Source organism: Bos mutus, chromosome 5 (genome assembly GCF_027580195.1).
Source record: "Bos mutus isolate GX-2022 chromosome 5, NWIPB_WYAK_1.1, whole genome shotgun sequence".
NCBI classification, from domain to species: Eukaryota; Metazoa; Chordata; class Mammalia; order Artiodactyla; family Bovidae; genus Bos; species Bos mutus.
In genome coordinates this window covers 101907689-101934240 of record NC_091621.1, presented here as the reverse complement: position 1 = coordinate 101934240, position 26552 = coordinate 101907689, and the positions used below count along the sequence as shown (strand labels likewise).

Sequence of the window (26552 nt, the reverse complement as noted above, 5' to 3'; positions counted from 1 at the left end):
CTCCAGTGGCTCCTGAGAAAGGGTCGCCGGCTTCATCGGGACGTCATGGGTGCCCAGCTCCCCTTCCTCATGCAGAATCCAGAAGAGCCCCGGAATCAGGAAGGATGATTCCTGCAGCAGGTCCACAAAGGGCCGGGCAGTCAGCGCTGGGGTGGACAGTGAGTCTGGGCGCTGCAGGGCCAGAGCCTCCCAGGGCGGAAAGATGACCCTGAGGGCACCTGGACTTGCCAGCGTGTCCCGCTGAGGAGACAGGAGAGGGAGGGGTGGGGATGGCCACACTGAACTCAGAGGACTCAGTCTCCGGAGGAGGAGCTGGAGACCCAGGACTGGGCTCTTGTGAATGGCGGCACCAAGACGACTCACCAAGGCCAGGGCGGTGGGCAGAAGCGGGGTGCTTCAGAGGGGCCAAGACAGGGCTCCTGGGGCGTGTGCCCGGCCTTCCGGGTGCCGGAACTCCACTGACTGCACGGGGCCAAGGCTGTGCTGTCCAGGGGTTCAAGGACGCCAACATTCAACTCCGAGCAGAGAAGACAAGGCCCATCTGGGGCAAGGGTCCAAAGACTCCTGTGCTTGGAACAAAGTCCGGCTCCCCCACCCCCGGCAAGGTCGGGGACCGAGCACCGCAGGCAGGGGAGGATATGGGCCCCGAGGGCTGGCGGGCCACTCGGCCCGGTCCGCAAACTTTACGCTGGCCGCCCGTCTTCCCCGAGAGGGGCTCCGGACGCGGGCGCGGCGGGCCGTCTTTGTCGCCATCCAGAGGCGCGGATCGGGCGCTTCGTCCCCTCCGCCGCCTGCCTCCCCCGCCTGTACCAGGGCCCGCGTTGGGCCCCCGCGGCGCCGGGCACGCGCCTCGGGAGCGCCCCTCGCCTCGGTGGCCCGCGCGCCTGGCTCGGGCGCGCGGCGACGCCCAGAGCGGCAGGGCCGGCGTCCCCGGGCTCGGCGGGCGCGGGCGCGGGCGCGAGCTCGGCGCGGGGCGCAGTGGGCCGGAGCCCGGGCGCGGCGGCGGCGGCGGCGGCGGCGGAGGATGGCGCGCGCGGGGCCCGCACGTGGAGGCCGGCGCGGGGGCGCGGGCAGGGCCGGCTGCTGAGACGCGCTGCTGCCCCCCGCGCGGGCGCCGCGGCTTCAATGGCGCCATCGCCCAGGACCGGCAGCCGGCAAGATGCGACCGCCCTGCCCAGCATGTCCTCAACTTTTTGGGCGTTCATGATCCTGGCCAGCCTGCTCATCGCCTACTGCAGTGAGTACCGCGCGGCCCGGGCCCCCGCCCGGCCCTCGGATCCCGGCCCCGGCCCCCGATCCCGGGCCGCGGCTCCGGCAGGGCGCCCCTCGGGCCGCCCGGAGTCCGTGCGGAGTTGCGAGCTCGGGGCGCGTGGTCCCCCGGGTCCCCACCGGCCCTCCGCTGGGCCAGGAGGACGGGGGTCCGGCACTTCCGAGGCCGGCGCCACCTCTGAGCCTCCCTCCCCCGACTCCGGGGCAGGGCCCGGGCGCCAGGCCCCGGGTGGCGCGGCGCGTCCCTACGCGGAGATGCCCGCGGCTGCCCAGCGTACCGCCGCCGCTCCCGGCCCAGGCCCACGATGCGAGCTGAGCCGGCGGCTTCTTGGCCGAGCCGCGCGCTCCGGAGGCGGCGGAGGGTCTGGGGCGGGCGGGTAGCGCTGCCGGGGGTGGCGGCGGAGCGCCCTGCCCGGGGCTTTCCGCGGGCGACACTCGCTCGGGGAACGTGGGGGGACGCGGCGGCCGATTCCGGAGCGGGGCGCCCGGGGCAGAAGCGGGGCTCGGGCTAGGACGCGCGGCTGGAGCTGCTGGCTTGCAGGGAAGCAGGCTCGCCGGCGCTCTCCTAAAAACAGAGAAGTGAGGGGTGGGGTGCCCGCTGCCGCCGGCATTTCGCGGGTAGCGTCCGGGGACCGGAACCGGGTGACCCCCATGGGTCTGGCGCGGGGCCTCGGGCTCGGGGCTGTGGTGGCACGGGTTGGTGGGCGCCCGGGGCACAGGCTGGGGGCTGGGGTGCCAGGAACAGGCTGAGGTCTGCCTGGGTGCGTCGGGGTGCTCTGTGTCAGGGGCACAGGCTGGGCACTGCGTGAATGGGAGGTGGTCGGACATTGAGCCTAAGGACTGGGGTGGGGTGAGTGGTCAGTGCTCCAGACACGGGTTCGCGGCTGGTTGGGGTGGGTGGGGAGTGGTCAGCGTCCGGGCATGGGTTCCCAGCCGGAATGGCGAGGGCTGGGGGTGGGGTAGGTTTCCCCCGCCGGCCGCCTGGCACAGGGTCCGGGTCCCTTCCCACCCCAGCAGGAGGAAAGGACGGGCGCTGAGGAACACCTGTCATGGAGAATTGCCATGGGCGCGGGAGGCGATGGAAAAATATGGATTCTTTACAAAAAAAAAGAGAGAGAGAGAGGCCGGCGGCGTACCACGCTCCCCGCCGCCACCTCGCAGCCCTCCCTCGGCCTCCTAGCTTCCAGCCCGAGCCTTCGCGCTCTCCAAAATGGGACCGCAGCGGGCCATGGAGACCCTGGGCGCGCGGGTGCCCAGTCCTGGGACGGCGCCCCCCAACCCGGAACCCTGGGGAATCCGTGCTCAGAGCGGGAATGGTGCGGTTGGTCTGAGCCGGGCTGTGCATTTCCCTACAGTTGCCTGGCGCGCTGTGGCAGCGGTGGGGAGGGGTCTCGGAGCCGGAAGATTCCCTGCGGGGTCGCAAGCCCAGCTGCCCTGGCTGGCACCGCATCCCTGGGGATGCGCCCCAGGAGCCTTTCCCAGTGTGTTCCGGGGCAGGCTCCCTGGAGGGGGAGGGGGTCTGGGGCTTGAGGGAGGAGGCCTGTGTCCTCTCCCCAGCTCCCTGCGGCCATCTCGGGACCCTGGGGCAGGTCCCCGGGGCAGGTAAACTCGGGGCTCGAGAGGAGGTGCCCTGTGGATGCACTTCCTGGTGGCGGCAAGGGAGGGGTCCCAACCACAACCGGCCGTGTTGGGAGGCGATTTGTGTCCCTGTCCGCGTCCGCCGGCCGCTGTCCCTTGCTGGCTCTGGGGACAACATCGCGGTGAGAACCCGGCAACCACAGGCTGGCTGGGGAGGCAGCCCTCCGGGTGGGGAAAAGAACAGCCGCTGATTGTTGTGAAGTGTGTGACACCTCCGCCCGTGGCTTCAACACTTCCCGCCCCAGGTACACCAGCCGGGGCCTTCCTTTCTCGCCTTCGGATCTCTGTGCAGCCGCTGCTCGCTCCACCCCCGCGCCAGCCCTGCTTCAACCTGAAAGGGAACCCTCTCTCCGCTGTCTTGACACTCACACCTCTGCCAGACGGCCGCCTGCTCCCGGCTGGGGTCAGAGTGAACTGTGCCCGCTGCTCGGACACTTGGTGGAACCCGAGGTCCCGTGGGACACTCAGGCTGCCTTTTGGAAGCCTCCCGGGCATTCTAGAAACAGCTTTTCCACCAGGATGAGGACATGTGGTAAAAACATCTTATTATCCAGAATGGCAGAAATCATTAATAGCAGAAGCTTGGGTTCACCACATTTTTATGGTTGTCTCCATGGAATGGGATAATTGACAGTAAGATAACGTTTGTGGACACACCCCATTACACCAGAAAGGCACTTGGAGAAATTAAAACCTTTCGGTAGAATACAAAGTAGACATATGCACTTGGAGAAATTAACGCATGGCACTAAAATACGAAATAGACATGATAATAATTGATAGCTTGGAACAGCAGTCTTGGAGAGAAAAGAACCCCCCTTCTTTTTTAAAATTGATAAAGCAAATAAAAAGCAAATGAAACAATCCCTGGGATTTCATTCTCTTTTCCAGTATATCTGGGATGAAGAAGAATAGTTAGCATCCGTGTTTGTAAATTGTTTTTGTTATCTGTCAGGATTTTTATTACCCGAAATGTTTTTGTGTTTTGGAGAAGATCTATCTGTATCATTAATTAGGGAGACTGATAACTCACCATTCAGGGTTCAGTTATCCTGCCTGTTCAATCTGTGCATTTTGCTGCAGCACAAAAGGTGTTCACTTCCTGGCACGGCTGAAAGAAAACTGGAATATTTCCTGGCCTGGTTTTCAGTCAGGGGTGCTCTGCTGTTCTTGGCCCCTGAAAGCCTGGCTTTTTTGCAGCCTGCCGAGCTTCATGTTTAAGGACATGGGCTCCACCCTCTGGCTGGAGAAAGACCTGCAGTCCACCAATTAGGTTAGTTGCTATAGTGACACAGCCTTGTCATTTTCTCCTGTTGGGGAAGAATTGCCAGGAGAAGCAGGAAGGGGAATGGGGCCCTCGATGGCTTTCTTTCAAGATGCGTACTCCGTGTCTGTGTACATTCCCATTACAGCAGGGCTGGGCGCTCGGCAAAGAGGCGTCCTGGGGAGGTGAAGAGCTCGGATGAGACCCTGAAACTCTCCTTCTCCCTGGTTGGGGGAGATCTCTGTCCTTGCGGCTTGGAAAGTGCTGGCCTAGGTCCTCTTCCCCTTAGCGTATCCAGAGCCAAGAGGTCTGTCTGGACTCGGTTCTTGGCTAGAGTGGGACAGCTCTGGCCAAACCAGAGAGGTTTGCTTGTATGCTGTGCTCGTCCTAAGACCTCAAAGATGCCGTCTCTCGTGCTAGCTTGCATTTGTTGTTCAGTCACTACGTCCTGTCCGACTCTGCGACCCCACAGACTATAACACGCCAGGCTCCTCTGTCCTCCACTGTCTCCCGGAGTTTGCTCAGATTCGTGTCCGTTGAGTCGGTAATGCCATCTAACCATCTCATCCTCTGCTACCCCCTTCTCCTTTTGCCTTCAATCTTTCCCATCATCAGAGTCTTTTCCAATGAGTCAGCTCGTCACATCAGACTGTAATAACAATGAGAATGGTGACCTAGAGGCTGCCTTAGCACCCTAAGCTTTGACTTGATATTCGTGCACAGTATTTAATCTGAAGGTGGAGACGGCTGGGCTTTCACGTAGACTGCGAGTCCCCTATTTGGACAGGCTTGTTGGACAGTGTGTAAACGTTGGGAAGAAAGTCTGTATTTTTAAAGTACAAGGGAGCAGGGTGGGAGAGTCAGTGTGACTCTGTTTTTGACTTTTGATTTTTTCTGAATAAATCTCATCAGGATTGAATGGCAGCTTCAAGTTAAATCTCGCATCATGGTTCGCACATAACTACGAGAAGAAACTACAAACAACTTCTGAATTATTGTTGATCCATTAGAATACTAACCAAGCGTAGGCTCTCTGGTGCTGCGTTTTCTTTACAAATACAATTTATTGCATATTTAGGAGAGATTAGGCCACTTTCCTGCTGTTCACATTTTATTTCTGGGGGTTTCCAAGAGGTAAAATTGAAAGTACTGGAAACTTAATGAAGTGGTGCCATTCAGAAGTTTATTTGTCTTTTTTTTCCCTCCTACTGCGTTTTTTATTTGATGAATTTCTGGCAGGAGAAGATGTGCCCCGTGTGTTTCTTTCAGCCACGGAGAGACAGGTTACCTGCGGGTGGGTGTGTGTTAGCGGAACTCCATGCCCAGGGGTGGGCGTGAGGTGGGGAGGGGTTGCCCCCCGAAGCCAGCCAGGCAGGTCGGTGCGCCCTCACCCTTCCCCTCGCTTGCCTAGTCCCCCAGACGTGGCCAGGAGGGGCTGCACCCTGCAGGGCTCCCCCGGGGGGCCTCTTACCCCTCGCAGCAAGCCCGGGGAACAACACAGCCAGGAAAGAGGCCACGTGCCGCAGCTCAGCCGGCCGAGCCTTGGGCACCAAGCGTCCGGGCCGACCCCTGCCCTGGAATTCCTTGCTCTGGACCTGCCCCTCGAGTGATATATGGAGATCAGTCTCTGTGGCATGAAGTATTTTCAGGTGACTTTTATGGGCGTAATTATGGGAAAATGTTATGATAATGTGGCACTAGAAAAGGGAAGAAAAGCAAAACATTAAAATCCCCATTTCTTTATATAGCTCCGCAGCTGCGCTGATTGAGAAGGGCTCGTTTTTGCATTAAAGCGGTGGTGCTCTGGAGTTAATGACCTCCACCGCACGCCACCTGTCACCCAGAGCCCTGGGCGCCGGCCCAGTGGCGGGGAGGAGAGCCGCTGACGAGGGGGCCGTGGGGCAGGGGGCCGTGGGCAGGTTCCCGTGCGCCCGGGGGCGGCTGCGGGGCCTATGGGCTGTGTGTGTTTGGAGGACTGTGGCCTGGGCTGGCTCCCAGGGCCGAGAGTGCCTGGGGCAGGTGGGCCCGTCTGTGCCTGCAGCCTGGCACGCCATCCGTAGGCCCCAGAGCTGAGCCAGCGCCGCACAGCCTGCCCAGGGTGCCCGCAGCACCTGGGAGACCTCCAGCGGCTGCCCGCCCCTCCCCAGGTGCCCCTCGGCACGGGTTGCACCCCGGAGGGGCGCTGACGGAAGCTCCCGGCAGGCCGCACACGCCGTCTCCTCGGCCCCGCTTCCCGCAAACCTCCTGGCCGCTGGCGGTGGATCTGGGCAGCCAGCCCCATCCCTCCTTACCCCCGCGGACGTGGTGGAGGGCGCCCGCAGGCTTTGGAGCGTTTCCTTATCTGTGCCAGCGGCTGGCAGGAGTCGGGCGTGGAATCGCTTTTGTCTCCACCGAGGCTGGCGGGACTCCTCCAGCTCCCCCGGGGCCTCGCTGCGTCCTCGGGCATGGGGGCCTGGGTCTGATGGGATGGCGGCTCCGTGGTGAGATGGCCCCGGGGACACCACACTCCTCTCGCGCTGTTCCCACCTCCCGGTCAGTCCCGGGCCCTGTTGTGCTGCCCACTACTGTGGGGTCAGCTTCCCCCCCGGAGGTCTGGCCTCGGAGGGACTCCACCCGGGGACCCAGCTGTCTTTCCAAGCGTGTTGAAGGAGGCAGGAGGCGGGGAGAGCCAGCCCCCGCATCTCTGACTCCGTGCGCCCGTGGGACAGGGAGTTGGGGAGTGTGTGGACACAGAGACAGGTGAGACAGTGGCCTCCTGGGCTCTCATCCTGGGAGCGCCAGACGGTCCACACAAGTCAAGGCAGCAGAGGAGGGGGCTCTCAGTGGGTCGGGCACCCCGTTCTTCTGGGTCCTTGCCCGGCCTCTCTCCGGCCACAGCTTACCCCAGCCGCTCAGCCTCAGGCTCTGGCCCTGAACCCCCTTCCATTCCTGGAGCCTTCTCTTGCCCTGCCTGCCTCCACCAGGCCCTCTGTGTTGAGGATGGCCTCTGGCTCTAACCCTGTGCCCAGCCTCCTGGAAGTCCTTCTCCAAAACACCACTCACCATCCTCCAGGTCTGTCTGCAGTGCCATCAGCGGAGTTCCCCATGCACACATCAGCGTCATTCTCGGAGGGCCACTGCCTCCAGGCTGGCTGCCAGGAGCTCCCCGCCCCGGCTCCCCTTAGAATGGCGTTGGCACCCACCGCTCCTCCCTGCGAACATCACTCAGGGCCTGACCATTGCCGCTGACGTTTCCTGCCCAGGAGGTCCCCTCCGCCCCTGGCGGAGTCCTTCTGGGGCCTGCACCCCTGGCTCCCTCTGGGGGAACGTGTGTGTATGTGTGCTGGTTCTCTCCTGCACACCTGGTCTCACTGGAATGTTCTGCTGCCCACGGGGCCCCTCCCACGGTAACTGCCCACTGTGCTGTCGCAAGTGCAAGGTGGGAACCTGGGGTTGGACTGGTCCCCGGAACACCCCCAGCCCCCAGGGTTGGAGACCTCCTCCTCCAGGAAGCCTCCCCTGAGTATGCCAGCTCCTCTGCCTCTCCATGCGCTCCGTGTTCATCCGGCTGTCGAGGCTCCACCCCACCCCCAACCCCACGTCATGGTCACGGCCGGCCTCTCCAGGGCAGGGTGCTCAGCACAGTGCCTCTGGTTTACTGACAGCTGCAGAATGGCTTTCCAAGAGGACAGACAGAATGGAGTGCCTGCAGAGACAGTGTGGGGAGCCAGGGCCCCGAGCTTTTCAGGATGCCCCGTCACCCGGGTGGGTCCCATCTGCCTGTCTTGGCATCTCGGATCCAGCAAGAGAGGCTGGTTCACGTGGTGGGGCAGGTGCCCCCGGGGTCCTGGCTGACGGCCTGTGACGGGTAGCTTTCTCCTGAGCTCGCTTGGGAGAGTTCATCTGCTGTTGAGGAAAGTCAGCACCAGCATTATAAGCATCTCTGAGCTCACTTACTAAAATCCGCTGGTGACGCGGTGATGGAGGAGTCGTCCCAGCCTGGCTGACCTGCCCATGAGCAGGTCGGCTGGAACTGGGCCAGGTCCGGGGTCTCCTGCTGCAAGGTCCCTGGGTGACGCGGAGGGGAAGAACGCCGGTTCTCCAGGACCTGACTCACATCTGACTTTACTGAGCGTTGAGAAAGGGGGTTTCAGAGCACACCCACAGCCTGAAGCCTTGGGTCTGGGAGGGTTGGGTCTCTGGGCCGTTCTCCGGAGGCCTTTCCTGTGAGGATGCTGCAGAACTGAAGCGCCGGTGCCTCTGCGCTGCCCTGGCTACTGCTGGATGCAGGTGAGTGGCCCCTCCTGGCTCTGTTTCTAAATTATGTTTCTCTGCAGCAGCTCCATTACCTGGTAGCACTTCCCCGGATATACTAAATGCCATTAATGGGTTGATAGGGCTCGTGTTAATTAATTGATGCTAATTTATGGTTCTCGCGGCCGTGCTGGTGGCTGGAGCAGGCCGGCTGTGGAGCCACGCCGGGTCTGCCCCGAGTTTCCGTGCAGCCCAGCGTGTCTCTTCCCTTCTCCTGCGCACATGGGGGGCTCTGTGGCCCTGACAGGGTGCCATGCAGGGAGGCAGAGGCTGGCCTGGGCACCCAGTGCCTCTGAAACCCTCTCGCAGGCTTAGGCCTCCTGACACCAAGGTCCTAGGGACGTGGCAACCCACATGCCTCTTTACAAAGACTCCAACCGAATCGACAGTGTTCCGTGGTCAACAGAAATGCATCTTCTGGCAGCGGTTGGTGTTCAGTCTGTCTTAGCTCAGTGTTCATCATAAGGTTCCGGGATGCAAAGGGGGCAGCTTCTAGAGGCAGGGGCAGCAGGAGCCCACGCGGGGCAGCGCAGTGGTGGCTGGCCACCTCCAGCTCTAAAGCCTGCAGTGTGTGGGGGGGATGCACGCGGCTTCATCGGATGCGGTCGTCATGGAGATCTGCAAGACGCTGCCGTCGCCATCACCGTCTCAGGTGGTCAGAAGGTTTTTCTCTGTCGCACCCTGGGAAGTGGGCAGGACACCCAGAAACCTCTGTCCCCTCAGCCTGTCAGCCCCGTCCCCTGGCCATGAGCCTGCCCGCAGGGCCGGGACCCTCGGAGAACAGTCTGCACACCGTAGGCCCCTCCCTCGTGATCACGGCCCCGGTTTGGCCCCTCAGACCTGACATACTATGTGCTCCTCCTGTTTTCTTGGAGCCAGCGAAGGGGCAGGCGCTTCTGAGAAACAGAGGAGCCTGATTCAGCACGGCCACGCAGACGCGACAGGCCGGAGTGTCCTGGGTGGGACTCTCTGGGGCCTAGAAAGTTCCCTGGGGTGGGCCAGGCCCCCTGACGGTGGGCGCTCCGTGCAGCCTTGTCCTCTGCCAGCACTGGGCAGGACGCAGCTCTGGTTTTGGGTGACCTGGGCCTTCGCCAGTCAGATTCTCATCGGAGTGGCTGAAACTTCAGCACGTCCTCTCCTGGGATCAGGCAGACGCCACGTGGGAGGGTCAGGAGCTGGCCCGGCCCTGCAGGACCTCGTGGCCTTGGACCCAGGGTCCTCGGGGCCCTGTGTTTGCTGAGCATGGCCACGTGTGAGCAGGCCCAGCCCTTGTTCCTGTGACCTGGGCTCGTCTGGAAGGTGGGGGCGTCTCCACTCAGAGCAGCAGACAGGAGCTCCCCCAGAGGCAGGGGCTCTGGGCCCGCCGGCCTCTCGCCACGTGGGCTTTGCGATTACCCTGGGCTGGGACCTGCTCTGGGCAGGAGCCGGGCTTCCTGGTGGTCGTATTGTCCTTGTCGCTGGGCCAGGGCCTGCAAAGAGCAGGTGCTGCAGATGAGTTATCCGGGCTGACTGCTGCTGTCAGCCGTTCACATGTGTGTGTGAAAAAGGCTCCGATGCAAATGTGGCTGACGGGGGTGGGGTGGACCTGGGGGGACCCACCTGCTTTGACCCTGACTTGGAAGACTGGCTCCAGCAGCTGTCCTTACCTGCGTGGGGAAAGAGCCTTTACCAACCTTTTAATCCAATGAAGTTCTGAGAGGAGACAGGTCGTCCAGGCCCCAGGGTCCTCGTGGCTGGCACCTCGTGTTTCTACCCGCCTGTAACCCTGATAGAGGCCCCGTTTGCCCCTGGACTCTCCCCTCTGCGGCTCCTCTCACCCCTGCCCCATCCAGACCCCCACGTGGAAGCCTGCCTCCAGGGTCCACCCAGGGTCCCACAGGAAACCCACAGCCTTCCCCAAGCCTGGCAGACTCCACCTCCCAGGGGTTTGGTGACCGAGGCCGGACCTGCTGCCCAGAGGGATGCATGCTGTCACCCCAGGGCTGTCCACGCAGTGAGACTGCCCATTTATCACGGGCCGTCCTGGGAGAGGTGAGCACCGGCCCTCCTGTGCCACTCAGCTTCAGTCCTGGTGGACAGATGGACCACCAGGCACCCAGCAGACAGTGTCCATTTGCTCCTGGGTTGACCTGGCAACCTTCCCAGCTCGATACTTCTCTTCATCTTAGAGGACAGCGGGACTCAGGGAAGTCAGGGGTGCACCCAGGGCCCCAGTCGGGGTAGGTGGCTACAGAGCAGGACCTTCTGGGGCCCCCAGCCTGGTCCCAAGGGGCCTGGGAGAGGAGGTTTGTGATGCGGGGGGCGGGGGGGGAGATCAGCAGAGGAGAGCATGGTCACAGTGGGGGCTCCCAAATGGGGTCTCGGAGGCCACTGCAGGGCTCCCTCCAGCTGGCGGGCTGGGGCCGAGGGTGAGCACTGGGGAGACTTCGGGTGCTTGGTGCCTCGCAGACTTCCTGCCCCAAGCCTCCTGTGAGCTCGCTGAGCAGGGTAACTGTGGTGCCGCCCCGCACCGTGGGCATGCCTGCTTGCAGCTGCGACACACGTCTGCCTTTGGAGTCGAACCAGTCGCATCTCGAAGCCCCAGTGCTCGGGAACCCACACAAAAGCCCGCAGCCCTCCCAGGAAGGACATTTCTTGAGCCACTGCTGGGTGTCAGACAGGTGAAGTGATTTCTTGTGCTTTGTGATATTCAAAGTGGGAGATGGGCAGTGGTTTTCTTTTTATAGAAGGAGAAACTGGGGCTCTCGGAGGCCCACCGTGACTCCCAGTCATCCCCCCGTGGGCAGAGGCTGGGAGGGGAGCCTGGCTCCCGGACTCCTCGGGCTTCCCAGGTGGTGCTCGTGGTAAAGAACTCGCCTGCCAATGCAGGAGACGTACGAGACGTGGGTTTGATCCCTGTGTCGGGAAGAGCTCCTGGAGAAGGAAACTGCAACCCACTCCAGTACTCTTGCCTGGAGAATCCCATGGGCAGAGGAGCCTGGGGGGCCGCAGTCCATGGGGTCACAGAGTCGGACGTGACTGAGCGACTCAGCACACATGCGCTCAGGGCTCCTCAGCTCTGGGTCTTGCCAGTAACCTCTGAGACACCTGGTCCCCACGAGGTGTGGGGTCGGGTGGTCACCAGGGCCACCCCACACTGCCACCAGCCCGTGGTGCTGCCTGGGGACTGAGAGCCGGCCTTTACCCAGAGGCATCCCAGCAGCCTTGGCGTCTGGCACCGCATCTGCAGAACTGTCAGCCTGAGCACACCTGGTGCCGACCGTCGCCTCTCCCGGTGCGTCAGGGTCCCTGAGACCTTCCTCAGGCTCAGAAAAGCTGTGAAGGTCATGGGGACAGCTGTTAGAGTGAAAGGACCCAGATTAAATCAGCAGGAGGGACAGGTCCACAGAGACACGGTCCCCAGGAGAGACAGGCCCCAGGGTGGCACGCACGACACTCAGTTCCCCAGTGAGGACGTGTGACAGCCTGGGGTGTCACCAGGCAGGGGACTCACCTGGGCCCTGGGACCCAAGTGGTTACTGGGGACCACTTGATGGGCAGGCTCCAGTCCCCCTAGATCCTAACCAGGAAGAAAGAGAAAATATGACCTGAGAGGGTGTGGAGAAAAAGGAACCCTCTTACACTGTTGGTGGGAATGCAAGCTGATGCAACCACGGTGGAGAACACTATGGCGATTCCATGAAAAACTAGGAATAAAATCACTATGCTACCCAGCAGTCCCACTACTGGGCATGTACCCTGAGGGAACCAGACTGAAAAAGACACCTGTACCCCGGCGTTCATTGCAGCACTAATTTCAACAGCTAGGACGTGGAAGCAACCTAGATGTCCATCAGCAGATGAATGGGTCAGGAAGTCGTGTGCATATGCTCAGTGGCGCATTACTCAGCCATAAAAAGGAACACGTTTGACTCAGTTCTGATGGGGTGGAAGAACCTAGAGCCTCTTATACAGAATGAAGTAAGTCGGAAAGAGAAGGACGGATACCAGATGTTAGTGCATATCTGTGGATTCTAGAAAGATGCTACCAGTGATGCTCTGTGCAGGGAATAAAAGGAGACACAGACATAAGACAGCCTTTTGGACTCGGTGGGAGAAGGAGAGAGTACGATGAGTTGAGAAAATAGCATTGAAACGTATATGTTACCATATGTAACAGATAGGCAGTGGGGAGTTGATGAATGACGCAGAGAACGTAAAGCCGGCCCTGTGACCACCTGGAGGATGGGGTGGGGAGGTGGGGGGGTTCAGGAGGGAGGGGAACACGTATGCCTGTGGCTGATTCATGTTGATGTATGGCAGAAACCATCACAATATTGTAATTATCCTCCAATTAAAATTAATTTAAAAATATGAACTGACCAATTGCCAGTAACAAAATTGAATCAGTAATTTTAAAAATTCCAACAAACAAAAGTCCAGACAAGATGGCTCCACAGGTAAATTCTACCAAATGTTTGGAGAAGAGTTAATACCTATCCCTCTAAAGTTATTCCAAAAATTTGCACAGGAAGGAATATTTAACAAACTCATTCTATGAAGCTAGCATCACCCTGATATCAAAACCAGACAAAGATATCACACAAAACAAATTTACAAACCAATATAACTGATGAACATAGACATAAAAGCCCTCAACAACATACTAGCAAACCGACTTCGTGGTCCGTTGAAAGGATCATACATCATGCCAAGTGGGGTTTCCTTAGTTTTCAATATCTGCAAATCAATGCAGATACACCACATGAGCAAACTGAAGAATAAAATCCGTATGGTCATCTCAATAGATGCAGATAAAACTTTTGGTAAAACTAAACATCTCTTTATAATAAAGAAAAAACTCCCCAGAAAGAGAGCATAAAGGGAGCCTACTTCAACATAATAAAGGCCATATATGACAGACCTATAGCTCACATCATACTCAACAGTGAAAAGCTGAAAGCATTTCCTCTAAGATCAGAAACAAGACAAGGGTGACCACTCTCAGCACTTTTATTCAATATAGTTTTAGAAGTTCTAGCCATGGCAAATCAGAGAAGAAAAAGAAATAAAAGGAATCCACATTGGAAAAGAGGTTAAACTGTCATGGTTTGCAGACAACATAATACTGTACATAGAATATTCTAAAGATGCCACCAGAAAACTATCGGAACTTATCAATGAATTTGTTAAAGTTGCAGGATACAAAATTAATAGAAATCTGTTGTAGTTCTATACACTAACAATAAAATGCTGGAAAAAATTAAGGAAGCAATCCTATTTGTCACTGTATCAAAAAGAGTAAAATATCTAGGACTACACCTACCTGAGGAGGCAAAAGACTTGTGCTCAGAAAACTAGAAGATACTGATGAAGGAAACTGAAGATAACACGAAGACACAAGAGGACAAACAGATGGACGATATACCATGTTCTGGGGTTGGAGGAACCAATATTGTTAAGAGGACTGTACTACTCAAGGCAATCTGTAGGTTCGGTGCAATCCCTATCAGAATACAATGGGAGTTTTCACAGAACTAGAGCAAACAATTTTAAGGTTTGTATGAAAATACAAAAGACCCTGAATAGCCAAAACAATCTTGAGAAAGAAGAACCGAGCTGAGAAACAAGAACATCACCGGTCCTGACTTCAGACTATACTGTAAAGCTACAGTTATCAAAGGAGCATGGCTTTAGCACAAAAACAGATGCACAGATCAATGGAACCAGATAGAAAGCACAGAAATAAACCCACACACTGATAGTCAATTAACATATGATAAATAGGCAAGAAGATACAATGGAGAAAAGACAGTCTGTTCAATAAGTGGTGCTGGGAAAACTGGACAGTTCATGTAAAAAAGTGAAACTATCATTTACAAAAATAAACTAAAAATGCATTAAATCTAAATGTAAGATTGGATACTATAAAACTCCTAGAGGAAAACATAGATGGAGCCCTCCTTGACATAAATCACTAGCAATGTCTTTTTGGAGCTACTTCCAAAAGTAAGGGAAATAAAAGCAAAAATAAACAAATGGGACCTCATTATACTTAAAAGCAAAGGAAATCATTGACAAACTGAAAAGACAGCATAGTGAATGGGAGAAAATATTTGCAAATAGTATGATCAATAAGGGATTAATATCCAACATATAAACAGCTCCTACAACTCAACATAAAAAAAAATCACAATTAAAAAATGGGCAAAAGAACCTAATAAATATTTTTCCAAAGAGGTAATGCAGATGACCAACAGGGCACGTGAAAGGATGCTCAACATCACTAATCATCAGTTCAGTTCAGTTCAGTCGCTCAATTGTGTCCTACTCTTTGTGACCTTATGGACTGCAGCACGCCAGGCTTCCCTGTCCATCACCAACTCCCGGAGCTTACTCAGACTCATGTCCATTGAGTTGGTGATGCCATCCAACCACCTCATCCTCTGTCGTCCCCTTCTCCTCCGGCCTTCAATCCTTCCCAGCATCAGGGACTTTTCCAGCGAGTCAGTTCTTCACATCAGGTGGCCAAAGTATTGGAGCTTCAGCTTCAGCATCAGTCCTTCCAATGAATATTCAGGACTGATCTCCTTTAGAATGGACTGGTTGGATCTCCTTGCAGTCCAAGGGACTCTGAAGAGTCTTCTCCAACACCACAGTTCAAAAGCATCAGTTTTTCGGAGCTCAGCTTTCTTTATAGTCCAACTCTCACATCCATACATGACCACTGGGGAAATCATAGCTTTGACTAGACGGACCTTTGTTGACAAAGTAATGTCTTTGCTTTTTAATATGCTGTCTAGTTTAATCATAGCTTTTCTTCCAAGGAGTAAGCGTCTTTTAATTCCATGGCTGCAGTCACCATCTGCAGTGATATTTGAGCCCAGAAAAATAAAGCCTCTCACTTTTTCCATTGTTTCCCCATTTATTTGTCACGAAGTGATGGGACCAAATGCCATGATCATAGTTTTCTGAATGTTGACTTTTAAACCAAATTTTTCACTCTCCTCTTTCACTTTCATCAAGAGGCTCTTTAGTTCTTTACTTTCTGCCAGAAGGGTGGTGTCATCTGCATATCTGAGGTAACTGATATTTCTCCCAGCAATCTTGATTCCAGCTTGTGCTTCCTTCAGGCCAGTGTTTCTCATGATGTACTCTGCATTTAAGTTAAGTAAGCAGTGTGAGAATATAGCCTTGACGTACTCCTTTCCCGATTTGGAACCAGTCTGTTCGTCCATGTCCAATTCTAACTGTTACTTCTTGACCTGCATACAGATTTCTCAGGAGGCAGGTAAGGTGATCTGGTATTCCCATCTCTTAAATAATTTTCCAGTTTGCTGTGATCTACATAGTCAAAGGCTTTGGCATAGTCAATAACGCAGAAGTAGATGTTTTTCTGGAACTCTCTCTTGTTTTTCAATGATCCAACGAATGTTGGCAATTTGATCTCTGGTTCCTCTGCCTTTTCTAAATCCGGCTTGAACGTCTGGAAGCTCATGGTTCACATACCATTGAAGCCTGTCTTGGAGAATTTTGAGCATTACTTTGCTAGCATGTGAGATGAGTGCAATTGTGAAGTAGTTTGAACATCCTTTGGCATTGCCCTTCTTTGGGATTGAAATGAAAACTGACCTTTTCCAGTCCTGTGACCACTGCTGAGTTTTCCAAATATGCTGGCATATTGAGTGCAGCACTTTCACAGCATCATCATTTAGGATTTGAAATAGCTCAACTGGAATTCTATCACTTCCACTAGCTTTGTTCGTAGTGATGCTTCCTAAGGCCCACTTGACTTTGCATTCCAGGATGTCTGGCTCTAGGTCAGTGATCACACCATCGTGATTATCTGGGTCATGAAGATCTTTTTTGTATAATTCTTCTGTGTATTCTTGCCGCCTCTTCTTAATATCTTCTGCTCCTGTTAGGTTATACTATTTCTGTCCTTCATGGTGCCCATCTTTTCATGAAAACTTCCCTAATTTTCTTGAAGAAATGTCTAGTCTTTCCCATTTTATTGTTTTCCTCTATTTCTTTGCAGTGATCACTGAGGAAGGCTTTCTTATCTCTCCTTGCTATTCTTTGGAACTCGGCATTCAAATGGGTATATCTTTCCTTTTCTCACTTGCCTTTAGCTTCTCTTCTTTTCTCAGCTGTTTGTAAAGCCTCCTCAGAGAGCTATTTTGCCTTTTTGCATTTCTTTTTCTTGGGATGGTCTTGATCACCGCCTCCTGTACAATGTCATGAACCTCCATCCATAGTTCATCAGGCACTCTGTCTATCAGATCTAGTCCCTTAAATCTATTTGTCAGTTCCACTGTATAATCGTAAGGGATTTGATTTAGGTCATTCCTGAATGCTTTTCCATTCAGGTGGAAAGGAAAAGTGGTTTTCCCTACTTTCTTCAATTTAAGTCTGAATTTGGCAATAAGGAGTTCATGATCTGAGCCACAGTCAGCTCCCAGAGTTGTTTTTGCTGACTGTATAGAGCTTCTCCATCTTTGGCTGCAAAGAGTGTAATCATTCTGATTTCAGTGTGGACCATCTGGTGATGTCCATGTGTAGAGTCTTCTCTTGTGTTGTTGGAAGAGGGTGTTTACTATGCCCAGTGCCTTCTCTTGGCAAAACTCTATTAGCATTTGCCCTGCTTCATTCTGTACTCCAAGGCCAAATCTGCCTGTTGCTCCAGGTATCTCTTGACTTCCTACTTTTGCATTCTAGTCCCCTATGATGAAAAGGACATCTATTTTGGGTGTTAGTTCTAGAAAGTCTTATAGGTCTTCACTGAACTGTTTTATTCCAGTTTCTTCAGCGTTACTGGTCTGTGCATAGACTTGGATTACCACGATATTGAACGGTTTTCCTTAGAAACGAACAGAGATGGCTAATCATCAGGGAAATGCAGATCAAAGTCAGGGTGAGGTTCCCCCCCCCTCGCTCGTCAGAGTGGCTGTCGTCAGACAGAGCACAAATAACACGTGCTGGTGAGGACGCAGAGAAAGGGAGCCTTCTACACCGATGCTGGGGATGTAATTTGGTGCAGCCACTGTGGAGAAGAGTATGGAGTTTCCTCAGAAGACTCAAAGTGGAACTAGCATACAAGCCAAAAACCCCACTCCTGGGTACATATCTGGAAAAAAAATAAAAAAACAAACAACACTAATTTAAAAAGACACATTCACCCCAGTGTTCATAGCAGCATTATTTACAATTGTCAAGATACGGAAGCAGTTGACAGTTGAATGAATAAAGATATGGTATTTGGTATTTATTTATATGTGTGTGTGTGTGTGTGTGTGTGTGTGTATATGTATAGGAGAAGGCAATGGCACCCCACTCCAGTACTCTTGCCTGGAAAATCCCATGGACGGAGGAGCCTGGTGGGCTGCAGTCCACATGGGGTCGCTGAGGGTCTGACACGACTGAGTGACTTCACTTTCACTTCTCACTTTCATGCATTGGAGAAGGAAATGGCAACTCACTCCAGTGTTCTTGCCTGGAGAATCCCAGGGACGGGGAGCCTGGTGGGCTGCCGTCTATGGGGCCGCACAGAGTCGGACACGACTGAAGCGACTTAGCAGCATATATACACACACACACACACACATACCACACAACGGAATCGTATTCAGCCATAAAGAAGAGTGAAGTAACGCCATTTGCCGCAACTTGGATGGGTCTGGAGGGTACTGTGCTGAGTGAAACGTCAGACTGAGAAAGACAAACACTGTATGACATGACTTTTATCTGAAATCCCGTGAATGTAGCAAAAAAGAAGCAGCCTCACAGATACAGAGAAGAAGCCAGTGGTTGCCAGTGAGGAGAGGGAAGGAGTGGGGGGCACGAGAGGGGGAGGGAAGAGGGAGTCCAAACCGCCGGGTGTGCGAGAGGCTGGAGGGTGTGTCGCACAACACGGACCAAAGAAATAAAACCTCGGTCCTCAGGGGCCATCCTCCCCTGACCTGAGTGGAGGGCGCTGGCCAGCACGGGCACGGCTGTCGTCTGTTGTGGGGTGACACCCAGCACTTCCTGGGGTGGCCAGGACCCTACATTCACTGGGAGCCAGAGGTTGCAGAGTCTTGGGAACTGGGAGCAGCTGGAGGGAGAAAGCTGGTCAGTGGGCAGCCTCAGGGCACAAGCTGTGCTTGGCGCTCCCCACGGCCCCATCACCCCAGGAGCGTTTGTTAACCATCTGGGGGGCTCGGGCTTCCAGGAGGTGGTGCCATCCAGGGTCCAGCCCTTCTGTGTGCCTTTAGTCCCAAGGGGCCTGTCATTCCTGGGGAGACAGTTGACAAAGCCCCGAGGGCCATCCTGCTGAAAGACAGCTTGATCCTGCCGCACCCAGGTCTGCAGAGAAACTGCTCATCAGTGTGAATTTCACAGCACGCGCTTCCTGAGGCCGAGTCACGCTCAGAGCTACCCCCCGGGATGGCAAGGACTCTGCCCTTCCAGCTCGCTTGCTAGGCCCCCGGGACCCCTGGAGCTCTGAGGGCCAACCGTGAGGCGGGCTCGTGCAGACCCTGAGTGGGTGTCGTGGGGTCTCGGGACAGCCCCTGCCTGTGCGGGTGCCAGGAGCCAGTTTGCTGGGGGTGCAGGAGGGGAAGCTGCCTCTGAGTGCCTCCTTCCCCACTCCCCGTGGTGGCCGCCGCTGGGACTCCCCCAGCTGGGGGGTCCCCTAAGTCCTCAGACGCTGCGTGGCTCTGGGAAGGGAGAGGTGTGTCTGCTGGACGGACGTCCCCTGACTACAGCTCGTGGTGGAAGGGGCGGGTCCCCAGGGCCCAGCGTGGCTGGCAGGCTGCAAGGAGCTGACCCAGGTGGTGGCTGCGGTGTAGGCGTGGACGTGGGGAAGGTGGCCGGGGCCCGCCTGCGCACGCGCCCGCATCCGTGTGGTCCCGGCTGCAAGGTGACCCGTGCCTCCTTCCCTCTGCTCCGTCTCCCTGTCACAGCCGCTCCAGCGGGAAATAGCCCCTGCTCTGCTCCCGGAGACAGGCGGTCATTTCGGAGGAGGAGGCCTTAACAGAAACCTGCAGGGAAATAAAAAGTCTGAGATGAGGACAGTGTCAGAACGTAGGTGGTTTGTAGAGTGTCTGTGTGTGTGTGTGTGTGTCTATTTGTCTGGTGTGCATGTCTGTGTGTCTGTTTATATCTGTGTGTGAGTTGATGTGTCAGTGTGTCTGAATCTCTGAGTGTGTGTGTGTATGTCTGTGTGTTTTGTGTGTGTCAGTGGGTGTCTATCTCTGTGTGTATCAGTGTGTGTGTCTGTGTATATGTGTCTGTGTGTGTGCCTGTGTGTGTTAGTGTGTGTATCTGTGTGTGTGTCTGTGTGTGTGTCTGTATGTGTTGTAGTGTGTGTCTCTATCTCCGTTTGTCTGTATCTGTGTGTGTGTCTATGTCTGTGTGTATATGTGTGTGTGTCCGTGTGTGCGTCAGTGTGTGTCTCTATCTCTGTGTGTGTCCGTGTGTCTGTGTGTCTGTGTGTGTGTGTCTCTGTGTGTGTCAGTGTGTCTGTGTGTGTCTGTCTGTCTGTGTCAGTGTGTCTGTGTGTGTGTGTCTGTGTGCACAAGCGTTGGTCCTAACATAAGTCCTCTCCACGTGCTCTTCTTCCCTCCGGTGGGTCCCTGTGGCCCAGCACCTCCTCGTCTTCCTTTCCCCACCTGGGATCGGAGGCTTCCCCAGCCCAGAGGTCAGCCTGGGGACTCAGCAGAGGGAGGCTGAGACCCTGACTCGGAGCGGAGTCCGTGCTGCGGCTGATCCAGGCCCCGGCTGTGTTGGCGTCTGTGGTCTCTGGCGCTGCCTCTCCCCGGGGGCCCACACGTGTCCCGGCGTGGGGCTCTTTAGTCTTGTCGGGGCTCGCTGTGTGGACAAGCTCGTCTGTCTGCCGACCTCTGGCCCGGGGATGCTGCGGGCCGCTGGGAGGGGTTTGGTCCGGGTGGGCTTGGTGTGGACAAGGGCCCTCAGCTGCCTGCCATGGGTGGGGGAGGACAGAGGGAGACCCGGCCCCCCTTCCCTTTCGTGAGGCGCGCGGCCCCAGAGGGATTGTACCCCTTCTTGGGTGCACCTTGCTGACTTGAGGGCACAGCTGACCTCAGGGTCTTTCCTGCGCCCTGGGCAAGGAACCCTATGCAGACCACCGAGTCACGGGCGTCTGTGTGACCTCAGGGTCTTTCCTGCGCCCCAGGCAAGGAACCCTATGCGGACCACCGAGTCACGGGCGTCTGTGTGACCTCAGGGTCTTTCCTGCACCCCGGGCAAGGAACCCTATGCGGACCACCGAGTCACGGGCATCTGTGTGCACAGGCTCCAGACAGAGTGAGCACATGCTCCTCTGGAATTCCAAATTGCAAAGTTTTCGTCTCAATTAATGCAACAATAAGCTTGGAAAGGTGGCAGTCGGCATTGGAAAATTAAACGACACCTTCTTGGTGTCTCACGTTGGTGAGAAGGCCAACTGATTATTTTTATATTACAATCCCCAGGCATTGTCAAATTGATTAATAAATTCGCTGAAAACCCGTTACCTCTTAATAAATTTAATTCAGGTTGTTGGGGATAACTTTCCTGTGACCTCTGAGTGTGGGCTCTCCGGGCGTCGACGGTGGAAATGTGAGCCTGCCTGGCAGATCTGTCACCCTGTAGGAGCACGCAGGAGTCGAGGGGACCATTCCGTCAGCCCTGTCTCCACGGACATGGCCCAGGTCTCAAGGGCTTTTTGGATCTTCTGGGTGACTTCCAGGCTGGGCAGAGCTGGAGCCTGCAGGGCCAGGTGACTCCTCCCAGCTGAGACTTACCAGCCCAGGCAAAGGGAGCCCCTGAAATTGAGCCCAGAACTCAGCCCTGAGCTTTCTGGCAGGCAAGACGAAAGGGTAAAATCCACTGGGTTTAAGGCTCTGAGTGTCCATTAGGGACTCAGTTCAGAAGGTTGAAATGACACCAACAGGGCTGCCAACTACCAGCCATCACACTGGCTGTTCCAGCATCCTGATGACTCACCCCTCAGCCTCCAGAGCTGGGCGAGGTGGGCACTGTCACTCCCAGTCTTAGGCTGAAACCAGAGAGGCCCAAAGCGGGGGCCTCTCACGGGGCAGGGTGGACGTGACCCTGAGAGAGGGGTTGGGCCGTTCCCACCCGGGAGCTTGGTGAATCTCCAGCATGGGGGCCGCACGGAGATTGGCCCCCCGACACTGCAGCTTCCGGTCCTGCTGGAGGGGACCCTTCACAGCCCATCTCCACCCCACGCTCTGGCACCTTGGCCTCAGACCAGATGCCCTCAGCTTCCTCCACAGCCACAGGACCATCACCTATTCTCTGGGACTTTGGGCTCCTTCTTCCCAGGGGTCGAACTTGTCAAGGTCACCATTGCAGTTGCCAGTCGCGAGGTCTTCCGAGGTCTCACAGCACCAGGGCTTAGCTCATCCGGCCCCTCCCCAACCCCTCCCCACTCCCCATGGGCCGCTCCTGGCCTGTGTGCAGCCAGCCTCATTCTTCCGGGCTGGCCTCTCTGTCATCCATGTCAGGAGCACTGCCCACCCCTGCCAAGCCCCAGCCTCCAGCCTGGTGGGGGAAATGGGTCCGGGGCCACCCGAGGGCTCCAGCAGCCTGCAGACAGGCGTGTGTCCTCCAGGGGCTGAGAGCAGAGACCCCTCCCTGCCCAGGGCAGCGGGGTGGCTGACCTCCCACGTCCAACCTCATGCCCCAGGCCCACCTCCAGGCCAACTCCCCGCACCCCCCACCGCGTCCCCAGCGACCTTGGCCCCAACACACCACACCCATCGGCACGTGTACCCAGGGACATCGGCCCCGAGCCCCGACCATGTCCCCAGTGACCTCGGCCCCGACCCCCCCGTGCCCCTCGCCACGTCCCCAGCGACCTCGGCCCCGACCCCCCAGGCAAGGTGGTTGAGGTGAGCCGCCGTCAGCCCGCGTGCCCCGCCGTCAGCGCTGCGTGTGCCGCCCAAGGACTGATGAGACCAGGTGGCGCTGGGTCCCAGGTGGAGGTGCGCAGACGGCTCTGCATTTAAGTTGATCAGAACTGGGTGGCACGGCACATGCAGGTGGAGGTTAAGAGCATTGTACGCACGTCTGAGCGGCCCTTCCAAACCCCTTCCTGGTGATCCACTCACATCTCTCGCGCCGCATCGTGCCCCTGTCCCGAGGCCTCGGGGCCGCCCGCTTTGCGTGTCCTCTAAGCTGGCAGAGCACCCACCGCGGGCGTCACCGGCGTGGGAGGCCTTCAGGATGGAGGGACCTGCGCTGACCCCCAGGTCCCTTGCGGAGCTGGCAGGCCTTTCGCACCCGGCCCGGGTACCCTGAGGATGGCCGTCTCCGTGGCAACGTGCCCACGGCCTGTCTGGCCTCTCTGTGCGTGGGTGTCATCCTGTTCCGGGACCGTGTCCCTGGCCGGGGGGCTTTGAGCTTAGGCAGTGCTGATGCTCAGTCAAAGAGGGAGTGGAGGCCCCCCCTCCGGAGGCCAGTGCTTTATCTGGGGGGAGTGGTGGCTGCAGCCCAGCCAGGCCCCCGCGGGTCCCCCACCCTCCACGTCCCAGCAGTGTGCATGGCCCCAGGGATGGGGCGCTGGTGCACGGGCGTGTGCCCCCCCTGGCAGGGCGCCCGTGGGGGCCCCAGCAAGTGTGTGCTCCTCATCCAGGTCTGCTCCGCAGCAAGCAGGCCTCACTCCTGCTCTCAGGGAGAGTCTGGCTGCTCTGACGGGCTTTTAAAATGTTTCCTTGTTTTGCTTTTTATTGAGGTGAAACTCACATAACAGAACTAACCGCTTTACATGCACGCTTCGTTGGACTCAGCGTGTCCTGCCACCGCCGTCCCCATGACGTTCTCTTTTCATCTCCCCGGGAGGAAACCCCGGGCACACGAAGCACGCACTCCTGTCTCCCCTCTGCCCACCCTGGGACCCCCCAGACTCATACCTTGGTGACGCAAAGCCCGAGAGACCCTCGGTTGCTCACAGTTGGAGGCTCACAAGCAGGGAAACCAAGACCTTGGTGTTGACCCGGCTGCCCAGACACGCAGACCGTAGGAGGAATACGGGGCGCGGTTGTGCTGGGGGCGTCTGACAGGCCGTATCACATTCCATCGGCCGCTGCCCAGAGGGGGACCCAGGCCCGCCTGCAGGCACCCCCGTGACCCACCCCACCCCCGGGGTGCACGCCCGGCCCTGCTTCCCCCGCCTCCCTGCCCAGATGTTGGCTGTGGGCCGGGCTCCCCACGCTGGCACAGCAGCGAACTCTGACCCGGCCCCGGCCTGGGCCGGCGCCGTAACTGCCCCCGGGGAGCCCAGCACGCAGACGTCCGGGGCTTCTGCCCAGCGGCTTGGCTCCGGGCCGCCTGGGGGCCCCGAACCACGCCCTGGTGGAAAGCGGCTGGTCATGGGGGAGCGACGAACCCCAGGGCCCTGCCGCCCGGGCACCCGGATGCCCCACCTGAGTGGCGGCAGGGAGGCCTGCCGTGTCACCCCCGGGGCCGGGGCCCTCTGCCCTGGCCGGCCCGGGGCGGGGCTGGGGACCTAGGCAGCCCTCTCCTCAGCCCCGCCTCTCCCGGTCCGTCTTCTCCGGGCAGGCTCAGTGGGGGTGCAGTCCTGGCAAAGCTCACTCTGTCTTCCAGCCCAGTGGTGCCCACATGTGACCATGCAGGGGACAGTGCCCATGAAAAGCCCCTTTGTCTGGCCTGGCTAATTAAGAAGTAGCAGCAGGCCTTGGAGGGGGCCCAGCCCCAGGTCCTCTCTGGACGTGGGCCAGGGTCCCGGAGGGCTGGACAGGCGCGGCCAGGGCTTGAGCCGGATTCCTGGAGGACCTTCCAGGCCTGCCCGAGCGTCCTGCTGCCTCTGGGGGCCTCCCAGCCCCGGTCAGTGTGGAGCCACCTACTCTCCTCCAAGCCCGGACGCTGACACAGTCCTGGGAGGAGGCCCAGCATCTGAGGCCGCTGCTGTGTGTGCGCTGGAGGCCCAGGCCGGGCACCATGCCCGAGGCCCCACTCTCTTCTCTGGGAAACAGGGCGGGCTCGCCCCGGAGGCTGCAGGGCAGAGGCCGCAGCGCCCGAGGCTGCTCCCAGGCCCTTGCCGTGACCCCCGAGGCGCGGACCCCCAGCAGGGCCACCGTCTCCGCACTGACTCCACCTGACGTGGCGCCTGGTGTGCCAGCTCCCTGCCCCTGGGCATCCCTCCCCGCTCCCGTCTGCTCAGCGTGTGCACGCAGGGGCGGGGACCAGGGACTCCCGCGAGGCTGGCATGGCATCCGTAGCGGTTGCTGGGGGTCCCGCCTCCCGCCGTGGCCTTTGGGAGCGGCAGAGCTGTGCCCCACTCAGCGGGCCTGCCCAGGGAGGCCGGCCATCCTCCCCCGGCTTCAGTGGTGGCTAAAGCTGAGGATGAGCTGACGGGTTCTGATCTGTTTGGAGATGAAAGAGCTCCGACCTCACGGAATCCAACGGACATGCACGGGCTGTGGCATTTGGGCCCCGTGACCCACAGGCTCCTGGAAGCTGGTCCAGCTCTCAGCTTGGAGATGCAGTGACGGGCCTGGGTGAGCTGCTCAGCCTCTGGGACCTCGGTGCACTGGTCTGTGTAATGCGAGCAGGAGTCCAGGAGCACATTTCCCCGAGGCTCTCCGCCTGGCCTCAGCAGGTTCACAGAGGGGAGTGCTGGGCTCACCACGCCCCATCTCACCTGAAAGGCCGTATCCCCACCAGCTCCATTACCGCCGTGACCTTACCAGACGTGGGGTCCCGGCAAGAAAGCCTGGCTGTGGACGGGATGACCCGGGGACCCCTCCTGCTGACCAGCCTCCTGCTTGGCCCCACACGGTCCTGTCCAGGGATTCCTAAAGCTTCCAGGGTCTTCCGGAGGCCGGGTGGGCTGGCTAGGCAGCGATGGCCTGTGTGTAGATGAGGAAACTGAGGTCCCTGGGAGAAAATGGTTCCCCGGGCACTGTAACAGTCGGGGGCGTCCCGGCCAGTGACCCCCCAGTGCTCTGCGGACCGTCGCTTGAAACGGACCGGGGCTCTCACCTCTTTCCACAGGGCAGTTTGCACCCCGGTCTGCAGGGCAAGCCAGGGGTTGCCTGCGATGGCCCAGACCTCGTGCAAGCAACAGGCTCTTAGGGGCTGACCCCGAGCCGAGAGCCTTGGGGTAGTTTAAATTTGAAAATTAACATGAAATCAAAGGAGACAGAGTAATTTTTCATTCTGCTTGAAAGGTTATTTGCTTCTCAGCCGATGCTTAGTGTGCTGATACATGATGTCAAAAGGTAAATGATTTTAAACCAGATTCAATTTAAATTTCATTACATATTTGTAGGAGACAGAGGCTCCAAGCATCCCTCGCCTTCTCATGGAGGATCTTTCACTTTTAATAACTCGGGCGCCTAATGCCCTAATCTATTGATTATGCGGTCATGTGGCAGGGGCGAAACATTCATGCTCCCAGAAGCCCCTCGAGCGTCCGTGGAACCGTTCCGCGTCTCGAAGGGTGGCTGTGCTGGGGGCCAAGGAGGGGGGCAGACTGGAGACCCCCGTCCCAGGAGCCACTCAGCCCAAACACCCGTGTGACTGTCCGCAAGCAGCGGCCTTCTCAGCTCTGTCTCCTCGCCTGCACCGCGTGGCTGAACTCCTGGGGACAAGGGCCGGGGTCTGGTCTTGCCTTGACCACGCAGCAGCTGTGCCACCCTGGACGAGGGCTCGGCCTCTCTGGGCGTGGGCTCCCCTCCACTACAGGACTGCCTCTTGGAAGGCTGAGTCGTGTCCTGCCTTCAGTTCACACCCACCCGGGACCCCCGCGTGTGCCTGTCTTTGGAAATAGGGTCCTTGCGGGTGTCAGTTGTTAAGAGGAAGTCATACTGGAGAAGGGCGGCCCTGAACTTGTTGACTAGGGTCCTTGAAGAGGGAGGAGAGGACAGAGACCCCGGGGGAAGCCACGTGACGGCCAAGGCAGAGATGAGAGCGATGTGCGTACAAGCCCCCCGACCCCGGCGAGCGCCAGAGCCGGGGAGAGGCCCAGGACGGAGCAGCCCTGACCTCCTGTGGCGGGGGAGCTCCCGCTGTGCCATCCGGGGCTGGCACGGCGACCGCCCCAGGGAGCAGAGGCCCAGGGCTGGCAAGAGGGTGCCCT

The 26552-nt window shown here is 57.7% G+C and overlaps 1 protein-coding gene across 1 annotated transcript in view; it reads left to right on the top strand.

Annotated features, from left to right (window-relative positions):
• The first annotated feature begins 1047 nt into the window (after positions 1-1047).
• The window catches only part of TAFA5 (TAFA chemokine like family member 5), a 176032-nt gene continuing 150527 nt past the window's right edge, over positions 1048-26552 (top strand). The window contains exon 1 of the mRNA XM_070370069.1: positions 1048-1237. Coding sequence (XP_070226170.1) covers positions 1126-1237 — 112 coding nt within the window. The 5' untranslated portion in view covers positions 1048-1125. The remainder of the gene's footprint in view (positions 1238-26552) is intronic.